The sequence below is a fragment of the Epinephelus lanceolatus genome, chromosome 10, assembly GCF_041903045.1.
Source record: "Epinephelus lanceolatus isolate andai-2023 chromosome 10, ASM4190304v1, whole genome shotgun sequence".
Taxonomy (NCBI): domain Eukaryota; kingdom Metazoa; phylum Chordata; class Actinopteri; order Perciformes; family Serranidae; genus Epinephelus; species Epinephelus lanceolatus.
The window spans coordinates 6,587,344-6,607,996 of record NC_135743.1 but is presented as its reverse complement, the minus strand read 5'-3'; the positions used below and the strand labels follow the sequence as shown (position 1 = coordinate 6,607,996).

At 41.6% G+C, this 20,653-nt stretch overlaps 1 protein-coding gene across 1 annotated transcript in view; it reads right to left on the bottom strand.

Moving 5' to 3' along the window:
- Nucleotides 1-20,653, bottom strand: part of agmo (alkylglycerol monooxygenase) — a 76,152-nt gene that overhangs the window by 17,466 nt on the left and 38,033 nt on the right. The window contains exons 8-12 of the mRNA XM_033641523.2: nt 19,506-19,585; nt 18,971-19,105; nt 14,136-14,252; nt 9,980-10,062; nt 9,468-9,573 (exon numbers count right to left, since the gene is read on the bottom strand). Coding sequence (XP_033497414.2) covers nt 9,468-9,573; nt 9,980-10,062; nt 14,136-14,252; nt 18,971-19,105; nt 19,506-19,585 — 521 coding nt within the window. The remainder of the gene's footprint in view (nt 1-9,467; nt 9,574-9,979; nt 10,063-14,135; nt 14,253-18,970; nt 19,106-19,505; nt 19,586-20,653) is intronic.

The following is a 20,653-nucleotide window of genomic DNA, read 5'->3' as shown; positions in this document are numbered from 1 at the left end:
TACACTGGATCAGTATCAGATCGTGGCTATATTAAAAGCACAGACTGTCGATTTTCAACCAGCTTTGTATCGTAACAATGTGTAGTTTGCCAGCGGCCACATCTCCCTGCTCATTTGCCAGCGAAACACATCATCCAACGGATATTCCCCAACTTTGGGGCTGTTGCTCAAACTACAGCTTGTACTTCCTCATTTCCATATGCCGAGCTCTCTCTGTCAAACTCAGACTAAACTCACATCACATCAAACAAACTCAGGCAGTGCTGATCAAAATATAAACCAAGATTCTGTTACTGCTTTGCCTGTTTCTCGCCTAAGACATTTTCAGAAACAATTGTGGATGACTGTTTAACTGTGATACAAGATTGTTTGTTCCAAGCAAGCTGGACAGGAGAGTTGCATTACGTCACCCACCAGCAGGTCGTTTATTGGGTCAGTGCGGCGCAGTGCATCCTGGTAGTTGTAGATTTTCTACCTTTTAAGCAAAACCAAATGCCACAGTCCTTTCCTCTGTCTTCTCTGGTTATGCAGCATAAAAGTGTTTGCGTCTCTCTACTGCATAAACATCCTAGCTCTATAGTGAAATACTTCTTTAGGAGTTGGATGATGTGACCGATCCAGTTTAAATTGGTAGCCGCTGGCATAACCTTCGGGAGTAATTGGGGTTCAGTGTCTTATTCAAGGACATTGTGGCATGTGGAGAGAAGGTGAATGAACACCAGGCTTTGGACTCAGACAGCAATACTCTTTATCAGCCCTGAGATTAGGTAATTATCAAGAGAAAAAAATACTATGTGACCATGGACCTTCTCATTAAACTTTCTCAATCGCTTCTTTGTCTGTGTAGAAAATATTCATTGGTGGAGGCCTGTTTGTGATAGTGGCCATTCCCAATTTTGCAACCGTAGATCTGAAGTCAGTCCAAACCCCCCACTGCTCACAGATCCTGGCAGCTGGAGACGTTTTCCAGCTCACTTCAGGCAAGATACTGCAGCTCAAACTATTGTGAAAAAGGACCATGAGGAATTTCATTTTACTACAATATCAGACGTGTGATTGTTAGCCAGTAAGCCAATGAGCGTGGCGGAGAGAGAGAGATTCATAAACTGAGTGGAGAGTGATGAAAGCTTGCACTGCAATAAAGATTGCTAAATTAATACTTCATTCAGACCTACTCTGATAGATTCTACAGTAAAAATCCTTGACTTGTTTATATTTGAACTTTATGAAAGTCTTTTATCATTTGTTATGTTTTGGATTTTGTAAATTGGGCTTTCAGTTCTGTGCAATCAGCTTCATGCACATTTAAGAAGAGTGAGGAATAATCCTGTAAGTAAAAGCAGCTATCGTCAGGTTCAATCAGGTTCACATGTTGGCTCCGAGGCCGCATCATAAACTGGATGACTGTTGTGTTTCACCCATGAATTAAAGCACAAATAGGAAGACAAATTCAAAAGAAAGTCAACGTTGGCCACAGAAACTGGGCCCACAAAAGCCAAACTAAATACTGCTGGAGAACCCCCTGAGGGCCAATTGCTGTTAGATTTCCATAGCTTTACCTGGCAAGTGGTTTGACAACATAAACCAAGCGGTTACTCTTTGACGGGCACGATCCCCTGCACATTGAGTGATAATATTTCACACTGTGTACAGTCGACCACCCCGCTGTTTACTCCATCGGAACAGTCCTACCCACCATTTCTCTTTCAAATCCCTCCATTTTCTCCCTGGGAGGAGATTTCCTTTCCTTTCCACTCCTGCGAGCTCTCAGATGATGTCATGCTCACAGAGTTTCCATTGCTCCAAACAATCCTGTTAACCTCAGCACTGCTTCTTGCTACCACACATTCCTGCTTTGAAACAAAAAAAAAAAAAAAAAAAAGACCAGCTGACCTCTCGCACCTGAGATCTGGTGGGTGGAAACGGCGCTCTCTGATAACGCCGACCTCTCACTGCTTGCTGTCTTATCTGCCCGCTCACGGCTGCGATAGCGGGAAAGAGAGGGTGGGAGTTGCAATTTTGTGCCGACAAGTCAGGTGATGTGTTGAAAATAAAGCCACTTTGTGCCTTTGTATTTGACATGAACTTCATAATATTGTTCTGACCTCTTCTTTTGGCCATGGAGCATTTATCTTTCCCTATATAAAGTCTGACAGAAAAGGGCTCTTTTCAGATTGGAAAACACTATCAGCACAGAGATGAAATGATGGAAAAATCTAATGAGGTGTGAAAACAATTGAGATGTTTTTTAATATTTTGGATTGGACTGGATTACGTGGATTTAGATTTGCTTCTCAAGTGTCAAACTTGCATGAGCCAATGCAGCACTTCTTGAACTCATTTATTACAAGGACACATCCCAGTCATATTGGGAAATTAAACACAAAGCTTTTTATTGTTTTATTTGGGTAATTTTTTCATAACTACAAAAAGGAAAACTGACAGACAGAATATGAAAAAAACAGAAGAGTTTTTTTTACAAAGGAACAAAAGTTTTCTGTCTGCTGGATTTTAACTCACAAAGTTAAATCTAAAATGGTTCCTTCCACAGCCGGCATGAAGCCCTGAGACGCTCTCTCCCTCTTTCAACCAAAGACAGGTGTATTTTTATGAGCTCTCCTCTTAAATTACTGTGACTTCACCAGCAGTTAGTGGCCGTTTTGAGAGAAGAGCTGCTTAATTACTCCAGGATCTACAGCGTCTAAGTTCTGCTCCGCAGCATGTTTCCCTGTGCCTTCAGGCTAACCAGAGGCCCACACAGTAATACAACCATGTGTTACATCATTACAGTGCAAACTGCAGCAGCGCCCCCCCGATACTCCACACACAGAAATACATGAGGAGGTGGACACACACATAGACAGCAGCTGGACAGTATAATTTAATCAGGCACAACAGCCCTGCAATAAAAAATGTTTCTGAAGTCAAACTGTTGTTGACACGTTGTCAGAAAGGTGCTGATTTCAGTAATCGCTCAGACTTCCTGTTATTTTGTAAATTCCACAAACAAAGAGGTTATAATCCAGGTGGGCTTAGAGGTAACATAACTCATCTTCTAACAGCTGAAATGAAGATCCTCTTACAATGGCATCTTGACTAAAGCTGAAACAAAACAAGTGCTGCATTGCTTTCAAAAAAATGTATTCTTTGTTGGCTGTAAAATTTTCTCCCGCACAGTTGCGAGGGGGGAATAACATGCAGATGATGTCATTTTCAGACATTTCTGCCTGTGGAAATATGTGTTTGACCAATGAAATCCTTTACATTCCAACTGATGTCATACCTACAGGTCGTAGCTGGCTTGCTGCTGAAATGGGGGAACGTCTTACCACTAGGTTTCTCAACACCAAACATCGTACAACCAGTACCGTGATGACTACCTCAACAGTCAAATAAAGGTCATTGTACCCCAGCAGGTGGGGTACAATGACGATGGTGATGTGGCTAGTACGCTCTTGCTAATGTTATATGCTGGTCATGAAAGGGATGAGTCATAACAGCTAACCTTAGCATCAAATTTGGGGTTCAATTAGTTTCATGTTATTTTTTTTCCTTTCCGAAAATGGAGCATGGTATTGCAGATATTTTGCATAGGACCTGGTGTGCCTAGTTTTTATATGGAAAATATTTTTTTTAATTTGCAGCTATTTTAATAATCAATTAAAAATTCATGAAAGTCATTTTTCAAGCAGAAATGCAGAACACTTGAAAATTACAGCTTCTCAAATGAAACAATTTGCTGCTTTTCTCTGCTCTATATCATTGGAAACTATCTTTGGGTTTTGGACTGTTGGATGGACAAAAAAAGACATTTAAAGATCTCTGGGAAATTGCAATGGACATTTCTCTTTTTATTTTGTGACATATAACAGACTTAGCGATTGGCAGAATACTCAACAATGAAAATAATTATCAGTGGCAGCCTAAATCTTGTCTGCTCTGGAGCACCATCACACTAAAAAAGCCAGCTATGTCTAATAGGAGCCTATTAACATAGTCTGCAGACTACAGGGCTAAAAAACAAGACGAACAACAAGCTTCTGGGTCTTATTTAATGAGCTAACTTCACTGAAGCTTCAACTGCTTTTGGGTACAAATTATGACTGTTGCCAAATACAGTAGAATTTTACATGAAATGGCTGCTGGCTTCACAAAGAGGCTAATAGCCAATAGCATTACATGCTGCCAAACAATGTCATGCCGATTAGCAGAATTTATTTGCTACAGTCTTTGGTCTCAGTAGACAGAGCAGCCGCACTGTGTGTGAAATTAAATTAATGTGAAGGTCTGAAGTTGCTAATTGCAGTGATAAACCTGCCAAGCTGGCAACTGAACAAGTATCACGACAAGGATGAATAACCTAGTCTACGTTTGTAGACAACTTACTGTAAATTATCACAATACTAAACTACTCTACAGTCATCCATCCATTATCTCTAACTGCTAATCCTTTAGGGTCACAGAGGCTGGAGCCTATCCCAGCTGACAATGGGTGAGAGGCAGGGTACACCCTGGAGAGACTATCACAGGACTTACAAATAAGACCTTTTTACACAGAGATCACGCTATAAGGCCGCTACGAAGTCCCATCTTCATGGCAGCTTTGCTTTTTTTACACAGAACCAAATGATGCTAGCACAATTCTGCTCCAATGTGTGATTTTACATAGCACGCCATTATCATGTAATCAAAAGAGGCGTGACAAGCAGGACATGTAACAAAACAGCGATGGCCTCTAGTGTGACATACAACATATGCATCGGCAGTGTTTTACAAACAATAACAATGGCATAACATGTCACTAACAATTATTTACCATCTCTGTTACATAGCATCTGAGATCATTCTTTGCTCGGAGGGTAAGGAACTCCAAGACCAAATTGTTTTCCCAATTTGCGAATATTTTCAGATGCTGTTCTTCTTCTTTGAGTTAGCTGCTAACTACTACTTTTTAAATCTTCTGCAAAACGGCTAACACATAACATGTAGTCACACATGCCTCCCGTGATTCCGTCCTGCTGGCTGTCCCGTTTATACAGACATCATTCTGGCGCCGTTGCTACCTCCGCTCCCGGCTCACAGGCATAACAACTCTGTCCCCCCATTCCACGACTGTACCCTCCATACAGAATAACGAGGCGGAATAACAGCACGATATTCCCGCCTTGAACAGGCAGTGTAAAAGGGGCTATAGAGAAAACCATTAGCGCTCACATTCACACCTACGGACAATTTAGAGTCACCAATTAACCTGCATGTCTTTGGACTGTGGGAGGAAGCAAGAGTATCCAGAGAAAACCCACGCTGACACAAGGAGAACACGCAAACTCCATACATAAAGGTCTCAAGCCTGGATTTGAACACACAACCTTGTTGCTGTGAGGTAACAGCACTGCATCACCCCAGGTCTACAGCCATGTACATTAAAACTCTTAATATCAGTAACAGTCGGCTACAGCAAAGTGTGACAGTATCACACCCTCGATACGACAGGAGCTGGAACTAAGGAGAATTTAAGTTGTCACACCTCTTCAAAAATATAAGTAATAACAAACTACTATCTACTGGGGTGATGAAAACCAGCCGGCAGCAGTACAAAATTATTATGTAAAATGATTCATTTAAAAGTTTACTTAGACTGCACCAGATTTTTCATAAGCAAACAACATAATTTGAACAGGGTGTCGGCTGTACAAATTATGCCAGCAGCTATCAGACAGGTAAATTTAATGCTTTTTAAGACCATTCAAGACCCCTTTGAACTAAATTTACTACAGATTGTTGGACAATTTATGTTTTACTTATTTAAGCACCGCAGGCAGGTAGTATATATGTGGTCTTATGCAGAGGTAAATGTTATGTAGGAATATGAGTATCGGAGTGAGTTCAGTTGCCAACAGGTTAGTGCAAGTATGAAGTAAAATGAAAGTTTTATAGTTATTTAAAGATTTGTAACATTAGAAAAATTAAATTAAAAAAATGGATAAATGAAATTAGATAAATGTCTGTAATAGTTAAGACCTCACAAATTTGAAAATAAGACCATTTAATGACTTTTAAAGCCTTATTGTTGTAACATTGAATTTACATTGACATTTTAAGACTTTTTAAGGACCTGTAGACACCCTGTGGTGAATTTAAGTAATGAAGCAAGATTCAATACAAACAAGACATACACCCATTTTACCCTCATTATTTTCATTGTAGGTTATTTTGTATTATCTTGTCTGGTTGCTCTGTAATCTGCTATTGTCTGTGTGTAAATCCAAAGAATAGACCGAGATTATATTTGCATATCACATATCAGTTTTTTTTACTCTCAAATATCGACCCCTGTATCGGTCATATTTGTGTGCTCTCAACTGTCCATGATGACACAAGCAAAGGTTAGTAGTGGGGTTGAGACAACTTCCTCTACACACACACACACACACACACACACACGCTCATATTAGGTGACAGCACACACACACACACACACACACACACACACACACAGCTATAACCTCATACAACCCGCCCCCCGCTCATACACACAAACACACACACACCAGACTCGTCTCGTCTGAGCCGGCGAGGTCTTCATATGCGTTGCACAGACGGGGGTTTGGGGCGGGCGAGTGGGCGGCTGGGAGCGAGAGGCAGCCCTGGTTTACAGGTCAAGCCTGCAGCTTTACAAGGGAAATCTCCAGAGCCACTATAAATACCACTGTGAGCTTTAAGGGTGCAGTATATCACACCACTGGGTTTGAAGGACCACAAACCGACCTAGTTTTTGTAGTTTTTTTTGCAGTCCCCCTTTTTTCCCAACTGTACAGTCGCATGAGCCTGAATACAATTAAATGTGAATTTATCCCTCCTCCATTTCAAGTGACTGTTAATTGATTGGCCCGACTTCAAAACACGCCCCACCGCTGCAACAAAGAGCTGCCCGTTCACCTCACGCGTCAGGCCCATATATCATTAAAGTACCTTAAAAGTTTGGGGGTGGTTTCATTTTCTTTCCCTTTGCTGTAGTTCTGAGCAAACGGCACAAATATGTCAGGAACCAATTCTAGTAAATTGTGAGGATTTTCAATGAGCCCCACCTGCGAGTACGACATTTATTCATTTCAAACTGATGTACTGCGACTTGAAATGAGGCCTAATGATTCGCTTAAGGAAACGGCTGCATAAAACTTACAGTGCTGTCAAAGTGACACAGCCGTGCAGCATGTGCAGCATAAATCAGGACAGGTTTTTACTCTGGAGCTGATTGGAGGTGCACGGCTTTAAAAAATTATAATTCATTCACTTTTATTCGGCTTTATGGTGAAAAAAAAAAAGAAAATGTGGGAAAGCCTCGAGTTGTCTTTCGAACACCTGAGCAGCACAGATGTGGAGTCAGAGGACAATAAAAGCAGCGATTCAGCGCTCACGTGCAAATCTCATCAGCCAGCTCTAGTTAGCGGCAGACGGCACTAATTGGTTCCAGAAATGTTGCTCTCTCTCGTTCGCACTGGTTGAAATGGCAAGCAGCGAGGGCGGGCAGAAAGAGGGAGAAAGAAAAAAATAAAAGGGAGTGGGGGCAAGTAATGAGAGGTCAGCCGCCATCTACAGTTGGGCTGCCAGAGCCAGAGAGGCTCGCCAATTTTATGGTCAATTGGGCGACGCATCTGGACTCATAGATCACAGGGCTGCGGGGCTGGACTTAGCACCCAGCTCACACACATTTCACACAAAACAGACCACACAACACACACAATCACAGGCTACACACACCAGGGAAACATGATGCTGTCATATGAAGCGCTTCATGTACACGTTACCTACTGGCATCACATTATTATCACCATACACATTCATCGTTCTATATTCCCTCATGTTTCCAGCGCTTTTCACAGTCACTGAGATGTGGAATGTTTTTTTCAGTACGTCTAAATGCATTGGACACTCATGAGCTACCAGCAGGCTAATTAGGTCTTGTCATGTGTTGACTTTGTGTCTCTTGTGTTTAAACGGTTATAAAATGCGAAGACAGTTTCAGTTTTTTTCATGCTGTATTTTAGACACAAATTGCTTCTCTGGTTCACACTCAACAATACTTTAATGGAGAGTGGCAGGGTGGAGGCCCGAACTCAGATGAACCCAAATGAACAAACTATTTCCACAATATGTCATTATGTGACACATTACAGTGAACAATTAGATTAAATAGTTTGGGAACTCTTTTGAACAGGCTTTCAACAATCCCAAATGAAGATGCTGTGATGTGATCGACAGCTCCAGAACAGCTACTTAAAGCTGGGGCAGGCCGTTTGATTTCGGCGAACTGGGCAAAAATCTCATGATAAACTTTAAGCATACTGTAATTCAAGTGGACTGAGAGAAAACTAGACTTCTGCACCTCCTCTTGGCTCTGTTTTCAGGCTTTAAAAAAATCTAGGCAGTGACAGGAGACTTTGGCCAATCACAGGTCATTTTAGAGAGAGACGGCAACCCTATTGGCTGTCTAACAAATGCAGATGTGCATGCACGTTTCCTCACTGAAGACACAGACAGACAGACTAATCACAACGAGAGCATAAAAAAAAAGAGGCTGATAATAAACAAAATAAAACACATTGTCAGTGACAAGGAAGTGTGTCAGAGATGGAGAGAAGTTGTTGCTAATAGTTTAGCCTTCTGCTAACCGGAGCCAAAGGCTTACAGCTGCCACTCCAAGTTCACATTTACGTAGCTAACGTTAGCTAGAGCCTTGAATCACAGCGTGTCCACCGCCTTACTGCCCACCTCTACAGACCACCTAATGGGGAGGAGAGCAGGCAGCAGCTCCAGTGACAGACCCCCAGTCAGCGGCCTCAGCAACCTAAATCCAGCCAGTGCAAACCCAAGCTCTGAGAGAACTTTCTGTTGCTGCTGTAACACAGGTTAGACCCAGCACTATCGCTGGCCACCAGCCTGCTGTGACACCCAACGCTGGGGGATTTACGCTGGCTGAATTCATGCCACTACAGCCCCCAACTGAAGGTCAGTTACCTGAGCTGCCTTCCACTCTCCTCAGGAGAAAATGGTCCACAGAAAGGAGGTGAAGGGACAGCGGGATTGGCTAATGTTAGCTGGCAATTTCTTGTCTCATTTGTGGGCTGATAAACAGCGAGAGAAAGAGCGGGGCTGAGTCAATGCGCTACTTGCTACTCTACAATGGAATAAGATGAAATAAATCAATGTATGGGAAACACGGAGTTACTGTATGAAGTGCATGCATATACCTGTGCTCATCTGGTGGGCGGGGCTTACGAAAGGACGGTGTATCATTCAGATTCAGATTTTTTTGCCTGTGCCAGATTTCTGCCGACCCCGGTTTATATGTCCCCTGAAGTTTGTGAATGTGAAGTCTATTGGTCCACTTGTCAGTGGACGAACTACACCACCATCAGGACACTGTCACTTTAAACAGCACTGTAACACACTACAGGTCATCTTACTTCTGTGGGCACAGCCAGCGAGGGCAGCAGGGGCTTCATGTAGCCATACCTCTGCATTGTCACCATGACAACACAGCGTAGCATCTCCAGGACAGCTGCTGTTGGCCTGCAAATAAGGACACATCAACCAACATCATAATAAAGCTGGGATTTTTTTTTTCTCAGTGCATTGCAGAGCTATTTAATTGTAATGCATAAGCTTTAGCCCAAAGTGAATTGATTTTAATAACTTTGAAGTACTTGAAGTGTGCACTGTGCAGCTGTATTATGTGGGAAAACAGAACTATTGGATCAGGACTCTGTATCAGCAGAAAGTCAGTAATAAATAACTTAGATTGGGGTCGAACAAACTTTATCGGGACATCCCCACCTGAGACCCCTTGGAGAGTTTCAGAGCTTGGGAACCACTGACATAAATTACCAGAGTGCTCTCTCCTGCTGTTTAGTCTGTCTGATTTAATATCCAAACGCTTGCATAAGAATGAACACATGAACAAATGTCAGTATGTTACCTGTGATCAATGATGTAGCCCAGAGACGTGAGAGTGAGCAGAACATAGCCGGTCATCCCCAGCATGGTTAACTGGGACAGCGTCTAGGAATCACAGATATGTTTGCGTGCCATGAGAAATGTGGTCGGGAAAAAATACATTAGAATCAAACCTTAAATTAATATCATGGCTGGTTGAGTTACAATCACAGGAGACCTTACTGGGGGAGCAGTCATAAACCGCACGACTGTTCTGCTGTTTACTTGGCAGTGCCAACCAAAACATGTCTGACCTTCACAGTAAGTGTACTGGCACATACAGTATCCTGCAGCAAATGTAATCTGCCTCTTACTTTACACTGACATGCCTAGTTTACAGAGACACTCTAATCACCCCAGATGGGTCTTGACGGAGGGACTTGACCACAGTGGAAGAGACTGCAGTTTGAATCCCGATAGCCCCTAAACGGAGCCAAAACAACCAACAACGGAGCAGAAATCCCATGCAGATTCTCACTGACCTTTTAAGAGCTATTTGGGACGTGCACACACAAAACAGACTCGTACAGAACGTGATGTACGGCCTAATTCATGTTCTCTAACCTACGGCCTTGGCTGAGGGCAGCAGCTGGAGGCCCGGTGTCTCCTGAGGATGCTGTGGGCTGTCAGCTTCGGTTTATATTTCTCCGACACTCAATACAGAGCCTAACAGCCAAATCTCACCGACCGCTCCCATACTGTACCGACCCAGAAGGCCATATATAGTAAACATAAAATCAACCCATCAACAGGATGCAATAAAACCGTATGTCTTTATGTTTATCCAAGACTCGTAATCCATAAACCCCTTAAGAACTATATCATCCGAGCCGTCACGTGGGAGCACAGAGAGATGATATGATTATGTTTTCCGTGAATCAAATTGGGGGAATTCTGGCCTGGATCCATCTATCAGAGTGATGGAACAAAACTGTCAAAGCAAATTAAAGTTGAATGATCACTGCTGGAGAGTTCAGAGGCTACAGACACAGTTATTTTTGGTAAGAGGTGTCATGAGCGGAGAATTATTTTGGTATCAAAGGTTATGTGAACTTATCTGTGTTCAATAACCTCGGGGCCACAGCAGACCAGACGCACGCACATGATCCTTTTTTTTTTTTTTTTTGGTTTGTTCTGACTATCAGAGACGCTCGAGAGAAAATCCACCACAAATCTCTCCGAGTCCTCAGGTGGAGTCACATTTACAGAACGTGTTTTTTTTTTTATAAAAGAGGAAATGTTCTGTGCTTCTTTCATCGAGCTAATTTTGAACGTGATCAAGTGTCAAGCTGCAGCAATTACAGCAGAGGACAGAAATGAAAGTTAACATCTGGTGGCAGCGCACTGATTGTGTTATTCTGTTGTCCCCCGAGACGGAGCAGATTAACTCATTATTCAGGACGTTATTATGAAGCTCATGAGGGCTCGTTGGACACAGTCACCACTGAGGAAACACACCAGCAGTGGAATGTTACCACAGTAAGTAACAGACATAATACACATCTCCCTCTGTCCATTATTTCTAATATTCTAGAATTCAAATGCATGAATATAAATCTTCATTAAAGGGGAGTTCAGTTACAGAGAAAGATTAGGCTTTATTTCAGATTACTTCATGATCCAATCACATATCATATATATATTTCTTTTTTTGCTGCTTCTCTCTGCCAGTGATGTAAATGTTCAGTGGTGGAGGAAGTACTCAATTTTTTTAATTGAGTAAAAGTAGCAATACCACAACATAGGAATACTTTGTTTACTAAATGTAAAAGTCCTTCAAAATTGTACTTGAGTAAAAAGTTCAAAGTACTTTCATTAAAAAATACTCAAAAGTACCAAACGTTATGGTGCTAATTATGCATGATGGCTGGTTTCTGAAAAATATATATTATATTACTGGATTCGAATTACTGATGCATTAAAGGGACAGTTCAGATCTTTTGCAGCAAAACCTATTTTCTTTCGAAATGTATATCAGTTTGAAGCCCCATTCGCAAGGGACCAGTCTCACCAGGGGACCTAATGCAGTTTAGACATTACGCCCCCTATGTCTGTGTTTCGTGTGGCGCATTTGCACAGGATAATCAAAGTCCATATTTTGTTCAGATTTACTGGCATTATCCCTCAGACGTGATGTGCACAGTTACTTATAATTTTATTCTACAAAACACAGAAACACGACACAGCACCACTAGCGGTGACGTATGGTGTGGACCTATTTTTTTCCCTTTTAAACGTGGGTTTAAAAAATAGAAACAATTCTGCCACACATTATTACACGTCATTTATCTCATCATGTTTCAAGATCTCGCTCCTCAGATTGCAAATGGGGCTCCATGCTGTGTAGCGCGATAAGCCTCTCTCTCTAGACCGGCAAAGATGCAGAAAGGAGGCACGGAGAAAAAAAAAAAAAAATCTAAATATGACCATAAATCACAAAGATTCCTATTTGGCACGGGACTAAATTTATCACACAACCTCTGTGTTTGGCAAAACATGTTAGGTAGGAATCTATACTTATACAATTATTACAAATTGTTCGAGGTCACCAGGTAATACTAGTCCTGTGAGACTGGGGCTTAAATGTACATTATATTTAGAATATTTTCACCACTTTACCTTACTGCGAGACTACGATTTCTGATGGGGATCCCATACTACCCCACTCCAAATCACTTAGACGTTGTTCTAACCTATAATTATACATCGTAATGTATGTATTGATGATAATTTGAATTAACTATAGTTATCAAATAAAGGCAGTACATTAAAAAGTACGATGTTCCCGCACGATGTTCCCTCTGAAGTATCGCAGAGTAAATGTAGTACAATGCTTATATAAATGTACTCAGTTACTTTCCACCACTTTAATTGATGAGCTGCTAATTAAATGCTTCTAGGACAATATAAATAGCTCTTATTACATCCTGATTGCTGATAAATTAGGCAATCTAAATTGCTATGTTGTGTCAGATGTTCGGTCTTATTGTTGCTCTGTGCTGAAGTCCATATGTTTCATCATAAACACACTAATGGAGACTTGTTCCGAGATAAGACTTCACCACTTGGTCAGTTCCCCTCTCTGCCTCTAATAGTAACTGCTGTAACAAACCTATAATCAAACATACACGCCGGCCTGCTGATGATGTAATTGAAGAGTAGCTTCACTTCATGTTTTCATGACTCTGAATTAACGCAAAGCCCATAAATTGTCCGGCAGTGTATCATCAATTGTCAAGCCAAATAAGCGCCTAGTGAACATGTGGGTATAAATACATAACAGTGACATGATTTATCGTCAGGCCAGAGAGCTCACTTTGTTATTTTCCCCTCCAAGTCCTGATTGCTGCATCCTGAAGGCTATTTGGGTTGGGAAATGGTTGACTCGACAATTAAGGCGTTTGTGTTCACTGCTGGACCACCAGCTGGTGTTTCATTCGCAGAGAGGGAGGGGAACCCTCGACCCAGGAGGGGAGGTGTGTGTGTGTGTGTGTGTGTGTGAGAAAGCGGGGGACCACAACTGAAGGAGCACCACGGAGGTAGCGATCAGAAAAAGACAGGCCATTTTATTTGGGAGTTTGAAGGGGCTGGGCGTGACAGCACTTTTTGGCTAACCAAAACTATGCCTGGGGAAAAAAGGCTTCCAAAGATAACTGCTGAGGAGACCTGTTTCTCTTTTTTCTGACGGAGGAGGAAGGGGGTCTTTTGGCTCGTCGAGTGGAAAATAATAGACAAAGGTTGTTCTAAAGGGGAATGCCGATCAGTCATTCTGTCATGATGTTAGACAGAGCTAGTCTTTTCCTGCTGGCTAAGTAGAGGACTCTGCTCCACCGTGGAGCAGCCACAACAAACTGCATAATTGGGTGAAATAATGTTGGCAAACAAACAGGCAGCGCTCAGCCTTAAATTAAGAGCTTTGGACCACCTTGTCATACTTTATATGAGGGATTACAGTAGTCTAAACATAACATCAGCCAGTGTGTGACCAGAAAGTCAACAGCTTCATCCACACAGGAATGTAAAATGCTCTTCCCTCCTTCAGAAGGACTGTCAGTGAGCTTCTGAGCACGGCTGTAAACCTTCTAATAAAGTTTAAAAATCCTGACATTTACAGTTTTACTCATGTGACACATACGTACCATCTTGTTTTCAAACAGATCATGGTAAATCCCCAGCACCAGCAGGAAATGTATGACCACATAAACTTGTAAAGGCAGCGTCCAGCTGGGATCATGAGGCACTTCCTGTCCGGTAACCTGCACATGGAAAATAAAACATGTTTAATTCCCCAATCCCTAATTTTCTTGTAAGTGGAGTAATTTTCTGGACAGATTCTCACACTGGACGGCGTGCCTGCACTTTTATAACGAGTCCTTTAATTTTACCTTCATGTTTATAGTAACATTTCAGTTAAGTTTTACAGTGTGTCTGTACACTTCCTTCCTCATTAATAACCAGTGTAAATACATGTGAAATATAATGCGTTGAGAGTTATTATTTCATTGCGGCTTTAAGGACCATTAAAGCATTTATATAGTTACATATTTTGGCTTCTCTGCTCGCACATGAACTAGTTTTCACTTAATCTCACTTGCAGCACGTGGTGTTCTGGTTTTATGACTGACTCAGGTTGGTTGGAGTTATTTCCTGTGCCATTAAGATAAGATAAGATAATCCTTTATTAGTACCACAACAGGAAAATGTGCAGTGTTACAACAGCAGAGGGTAAAGTACAAAACCAAGAAGCACCAGTAAAAACAAAAAGCAGGATATAATAATTAAATACACATTAAGAAACTAGAAAGTCTGATGAGTTGAACTCACGATTGCACACAGTAAATATTGATATTCCAGTTATGTTTACATTGATGTTACACATGAGTGTCGCCAGAATAAATGTTGGCATCGTATATTTCAGTCAGGAACACTCTCATCGTAGATTCAACTATTTGGTGCAACAAATGGAAATACAGTTTTGTTTGGCGCTGAGGGCTTTGCTCTTGAGGTGTTCCCTGGATTAGAAAAGCAGCATGCTATGCCAAACTAGGGAGCGCGTTGCAGAAAATCCCCCACGTATACAAGAGTGGGTCCAAGCAAGATATTAAATAGCATTTTGACCTTAGAGCCATGTAGGACTCTGCATTAGAAAGGTGGAGGCTGGGGTGGTGGAGGTAAAGTGTAGCCAGCAGCAGTGGCAGCGGTGTGTGGCGGCATTGATGTAGCAGCAACAGCTCCTTTAAAAACATATGGGGGCTAAAAACAGTTTGACAAAAAAACAAAGTTTGATTGAACTGAACCAAACAGGGCAGGTGAAAAAGCACCCTAAGTCCAATGTGGGACTTTGCCATCAACAATATAACCTTAAGAAACATTAGTCCGGTTTCCATCCAAATGTAGCCCACAGTTTAAATCTGCAAAGGAAAATGCACATGTATGTGCTTTTCCATCCACTGCTGTTATGCTAATATTCAGAGTTGTTTCATCGAGATAAGGAGCAGGTGGTACTAATTCTCCACTCAGGTTCCACTGCAGACGAAGAGGGTGAGGAGAGGGATGAAGTAATAAAAAGAGCGCCAGACAAACCTCAAACGAAGGAACACAATGGATGTATAATAACAGAGTGCATACTAGACACTGGAAACAGATAGTTTTAAACAACTAATATTACAGCTCTGTGGAAGAGTTGTGGTAACAGCCCTGAGTGCATAAGCATGTTAAAATCCTCTAGAGCAGTGGTTCCTAACTGGTGGGTCGCGGTCCGAAAGTAGGTCACGGGTCAATTCTGAATGGACTCATGAACGTGTCAAGTTTGTAAAAAACACACTTTGTTTTTCAGTACAATGAATTTCTGGCACAAAGCTTTCATTTTGAAGTGCCGAGTCATGCTGCAGAGTGACTGACTAATGAACAGAAATCTGGACCCAGTGGCTGGACCAGTTGGCACCTTCTCGCATTCACCTTTTATTAACACGACAACTTTTCCACGTTCCCAAAACATAAAAACATTTTTGCTAAATTTTGAGATTTTTTTCGAATTGTTGATGTTTTCACTCAAACTGAAAATACGCATAAAAAGAGGTGGATGGAAATGCATCTACTAAAAAGACAATAAAACAGCATGGGGGCAGTAGTTAGAAAAAGGAAGTAAGAGAAATGGCAAAAACAACAGAAAACAAAAGTGAGTCAGTGAGAATGTTTGAGCCTTTAAAAAGAAATATGCCACAATTGAACTCATAAAACTCATGTTCAAACCTCTCTGCTGACCTTTCCCTCTTCTACTTCTGATGTGTTTATTGTCTTCGAAGTTAAATGGCCTTTTTGTCGCTTCGGTCTCCTTCAGGCTGAATTTCAAAACTGGTGAAAATTAGGTTGTTGTGTTCTCTCTACAAAGTCATCCAGTATTTATTGGGTGTAGCGGTTTCCCCCAAACACACAGTAATATGCGAGTCCATTTGTAAGAATTCCCTGAGTCACTTGACCTGTTTTTGTCTGCTTTTGAACGATAAGTAATTAGGCTCTTGTTGAAACTGCATCCTCTCCGGGAACGAAGCACAAAAAAAAAAACTGGCCAATCATGGACGCCTGCCTCTCATTCGGGGAGGTTTCCCAGGATCCCGAGGAACCAAAACACCACATGTGGGTTCCCCCCGCATCCCATCCCCAACCCTGTAGGTATTCCAGCACGCTGCTCTGCTTATTGTCAAAGAGCTGAAACACGTTCAACCCTCTCACTCCCCTCTCTTTCCTTTTCTCTCCTTCACCGGCAGATATCAATGAGCAGCCGTCTACACCAGGCCTTTCAAGATATTTCGGTTCAGTTCCAGCTCCGTCCGTGTTTAGAATCACCCCGCTGGGTTTAAGGGGCCAATTTAATTGTAAAGGCAAAGGGGACTTTTTTTTTTTTTTTTTTTTTTTTTAAAGTGTGAAGCGTAAGGGACTAAATATGCGACACCATCAGCGTTATTTCAAAGCTAACCGCCGGGGCATTCGACTGGAGCCTGTATTTCTTTCTGCACACACACAGACATACACGCACACACACATACGCCCATTCACACTCAACTGCATGCGGTTTTAATCCCGCAGACTGCGTTTAAAGACGGTGAAAATGAACTTATTGTGTTCCCTCTACAAAGGCTCTGCAGCTTTTATTTGATGTGGCAGCTCCTTGTAAAACTTGCAGAATATGTGAATCCTTCAATCAGGAATGCTCTGAGTCATCTGGGCCGGGGTTTCGCGTGTGTCAAAATGACGGGTAATGAAGCCTGAGAGCATTATTGTAAAAATATACCTCATGCAGGACGGTGTTAATTAGTTTTAGCCACATTTTAGTTGTTTGTCTCTTTTAGTTGTCGACAACTGAAAATGATTTCGTCCAGTTTTAGTCAACAAAGTAATTTCAATTGGGTCAATTATTTGTCATTACTTTTAGTCAAACTATTTTTTCTCTTTAATTAAATTCGCCTAATACTGGTATTGGATATTAGCATCAAAGTGACAGGTTGTATCAAGTGTTTAAATTTCATTAAGACATATTTTGTTATTAAAACTATAGATCATTTCTACACATTTACAAACTTGCATTTCTCCAACAGTGTTTGACAGTTTAATGAGAAATCATCACTTGAAAAGCTCAAAATCTCAAACATTTAGACCGAAACTAAATAATTTGAAACAACTAGACAACCTATTTGTACCCAAGTTCACTGTTAAGTCTGACTCATGGGCAGACTATGAGATAATGGACCCCTGAGCAATGATATGCAAAAGGCCCCACCACCTCTCCAACACAGGAGCCCAACACACAGACGTGGTCGTTTTGTTTCTTTTGGCTTTTGACTTTATTTGACAGGACAGACATGCAGCAAAGGGCTGCGGGCTAGAATTGAACCCACAGCCGCTGCGGCAAGGACAATGTCTTTGTACATGGGCCGCCCGCTCTAACCACTGAGCTACTCCAGACACTATGGTAGTTCTGCCTCTATTTTTGTTGTTGTTTTGTGTCTCTTTGTAGTCATTATGGAGCTTTTTCTGGTTTTGTGACTGTTTGAGGAAATTTTGTGTCTTATTTGGTCATTTTGTGTGTCTTTGTGGCTGTTTTGCCCACTTTTGTAGTTACTTTCTGTTCCTTTGCATTTCTTGGTGGGCTTTTTGTGTCTTTTTGGAGTGATTTTGAGTCTCTTCCTGGTGGGTAATTTGACTGACATCTTGCAGATGAAGGTCAGGCGGGCCCCTGACACTTTGGGCCCCTCGGCCTGTGCCTTGTAGGCCTGTCCGGTAATCCGTCCATGCTCTGACTTACCAATCGCGCTGTTAAGAAACGGAAAACAACTTAATTTTAGCCTGAACTCTTTCGAAATCTAGTCTAGAGGTTTAAACTTTTGTCATCTCACAGGGTCGGTGATTAAAAGTGGATTTTGTCCAGTGGCTAGGGGCTGCTTGCTCTGCTGCCGTTCACCTGCATACAAGTGGAGCTAGCTGCAAACAGGTGTAACCAACAAACTCCACATATCCATTCAACAGCTCCACCGTCCACTGTTAGACACACAAGGCTGCTTATTTACTGCCGAGTTAGAGCTCACAACTCCTGTTAACGGATGACGCTGCTCCGATGTGAGTGTTTTTCAAGCTAGCTAAACATCCTGCACATCTATTTAGTGGTACAGCTCACATACAGCTTTAGAAAAAAAAAGAAAGCATGTCTTGGCTGTCTGATTAAAAACATTTTTCTAATACATTACATAAAAACATTTATCATTCTGTTTCCCTCCCCTCTTATTTTGAATGTCCAATAAGTCACCATCTTGTCTCAGCGAAAACAATACATACATTTTGTTGTAGTTTTTATTATCAAAGATCTATTTTTAGCTTGTCAATGTCTTGACAAATCTTTTTCATCATTGTTTTCGTTGACAAAATTAACACTCCTGCAGGAATGATAAAAACAAGGGATTTTTTCTTTTTTTTAACTAACCTTTGGATTGTCTTCATGGTCACCGAGCCGAGATTTACCAGGTTTCCAACTCGGGCCTTTGAGGAAAGTTGATAATTTGCTGCCAATAGTCTTGTAAGTGCTGGACCTTCTCCATAAATACAAATAGTAGTGTAACTGAAAGAAAAGAAACCCATAAATCAAACATCAACATATAATCAAACCCCATATTTTACTGATCAATGTTAATGAAGCCGTGGCTGCGATAACTGATCCTGAGTGGAAATGTTTCTGCTTTCATTGGGCAGGACGTTTGCTCACGCTGTGCTCTGCCAACAGCGAGGGCAGCAAAAATAATCACAACATCCACCTCCTGGCATTTCACTTTACTGGCCTCCTTCACCTCAGCTGGGCAGTTTGTTTATAGTGGAGTAATAATGTTATGGTTACAGAATGGCCACTCCGCCAGCAAAAGGAAACATGAGCTCACGCCTCATCTACTAAAAAGGTGTTTATACTCAGAAGGATGGAGGTGAGACTTAAGGTGGTCACACCATCAATGGAAGATTGGACCAACCTGAACATAGAGGATTTCAAAGGTGTTGATCGGGAACACCAGGCCGAACACCACTTTGTCTGACTCTGGAGCAAAAGTACCTGAGGAGGACATGTACAGGTTTTAATAACGAAACAAAAATAATATGAATGAATACCTTAAACTTGTCTTTTGGACACTTGGGGTCAGCAATACAGGCTTTAAACACAACCTAAATACACCCTCATGCTGAGGTTTCCCAAACAACTATTTTACAGCTGCATTTCAAAAGTTCAAGTTTTGAAATGCAGCAACATGCACCACGTCATGTGATGGGGAACAGCCAATCACAGCCAGCAGATATGTTTTCCTTTCTCCTGTAAATATCAGTCTGTGGTAAATATGGAGGGGAAGTTGATTATTTATCAACTTTATCCAGAGCTTTGTATCTGTCCTAAGACAATATTTTAGGCCTAATACACAAACAACAAATGCCTGGAAGAAGATCTGCTCCAAAAATAAGAATATCTGATGAGTAAGCTATGATGCGGTGTTGGTTGTAGTCGCTTAGCAACCTCTGGCGCAACCTGCCTCTGGGCCCTTGACAGTTGGCACAATGTAGGCAGAAGAGAAGCACCTGGCACCCGACCTTGCATTTTCTAGCCAGTGGAAGACGTGGCATGTGTCCAACAGACACTCAGAAACCTAAAGTTGTGTTTGGTTCCACCTGTTCACTCTCTTTTCTAAATATGTCACGATATTAGAATTTTAAACCCCACTACAATACTAGTATGAAACTAGATTTACCGCCTCGTGGCTGTATCCCTCTGCGCAGCCGCCAAGTTGCAGTTACAGTTTATATCCATGCTTGACATGGATGCTTCATAAACATCCCCCCCGTCAGCACAGAACATCTATACAATCAAGACAGTTTCAAGGTGGACACCCAAGGTTAGTGTCACCATTTCAGTATCTGACCAAATGTCCTCTCTTCTGTTCCTGAGTTATGATGTTGAATAATGGCCAGAAACGTTTTTGCAGATCATTATGATGTAACACTGCGGTTGACCTTTGACCTTTTGGATATAAAATGTCATCACTTCATCATTTTATCCTGTTTGACATTTGTTTGAAAATGTGTCACATTTAGCAAATGAATTCTTGAGTTATGACCAAAAACAGTGAGGTTA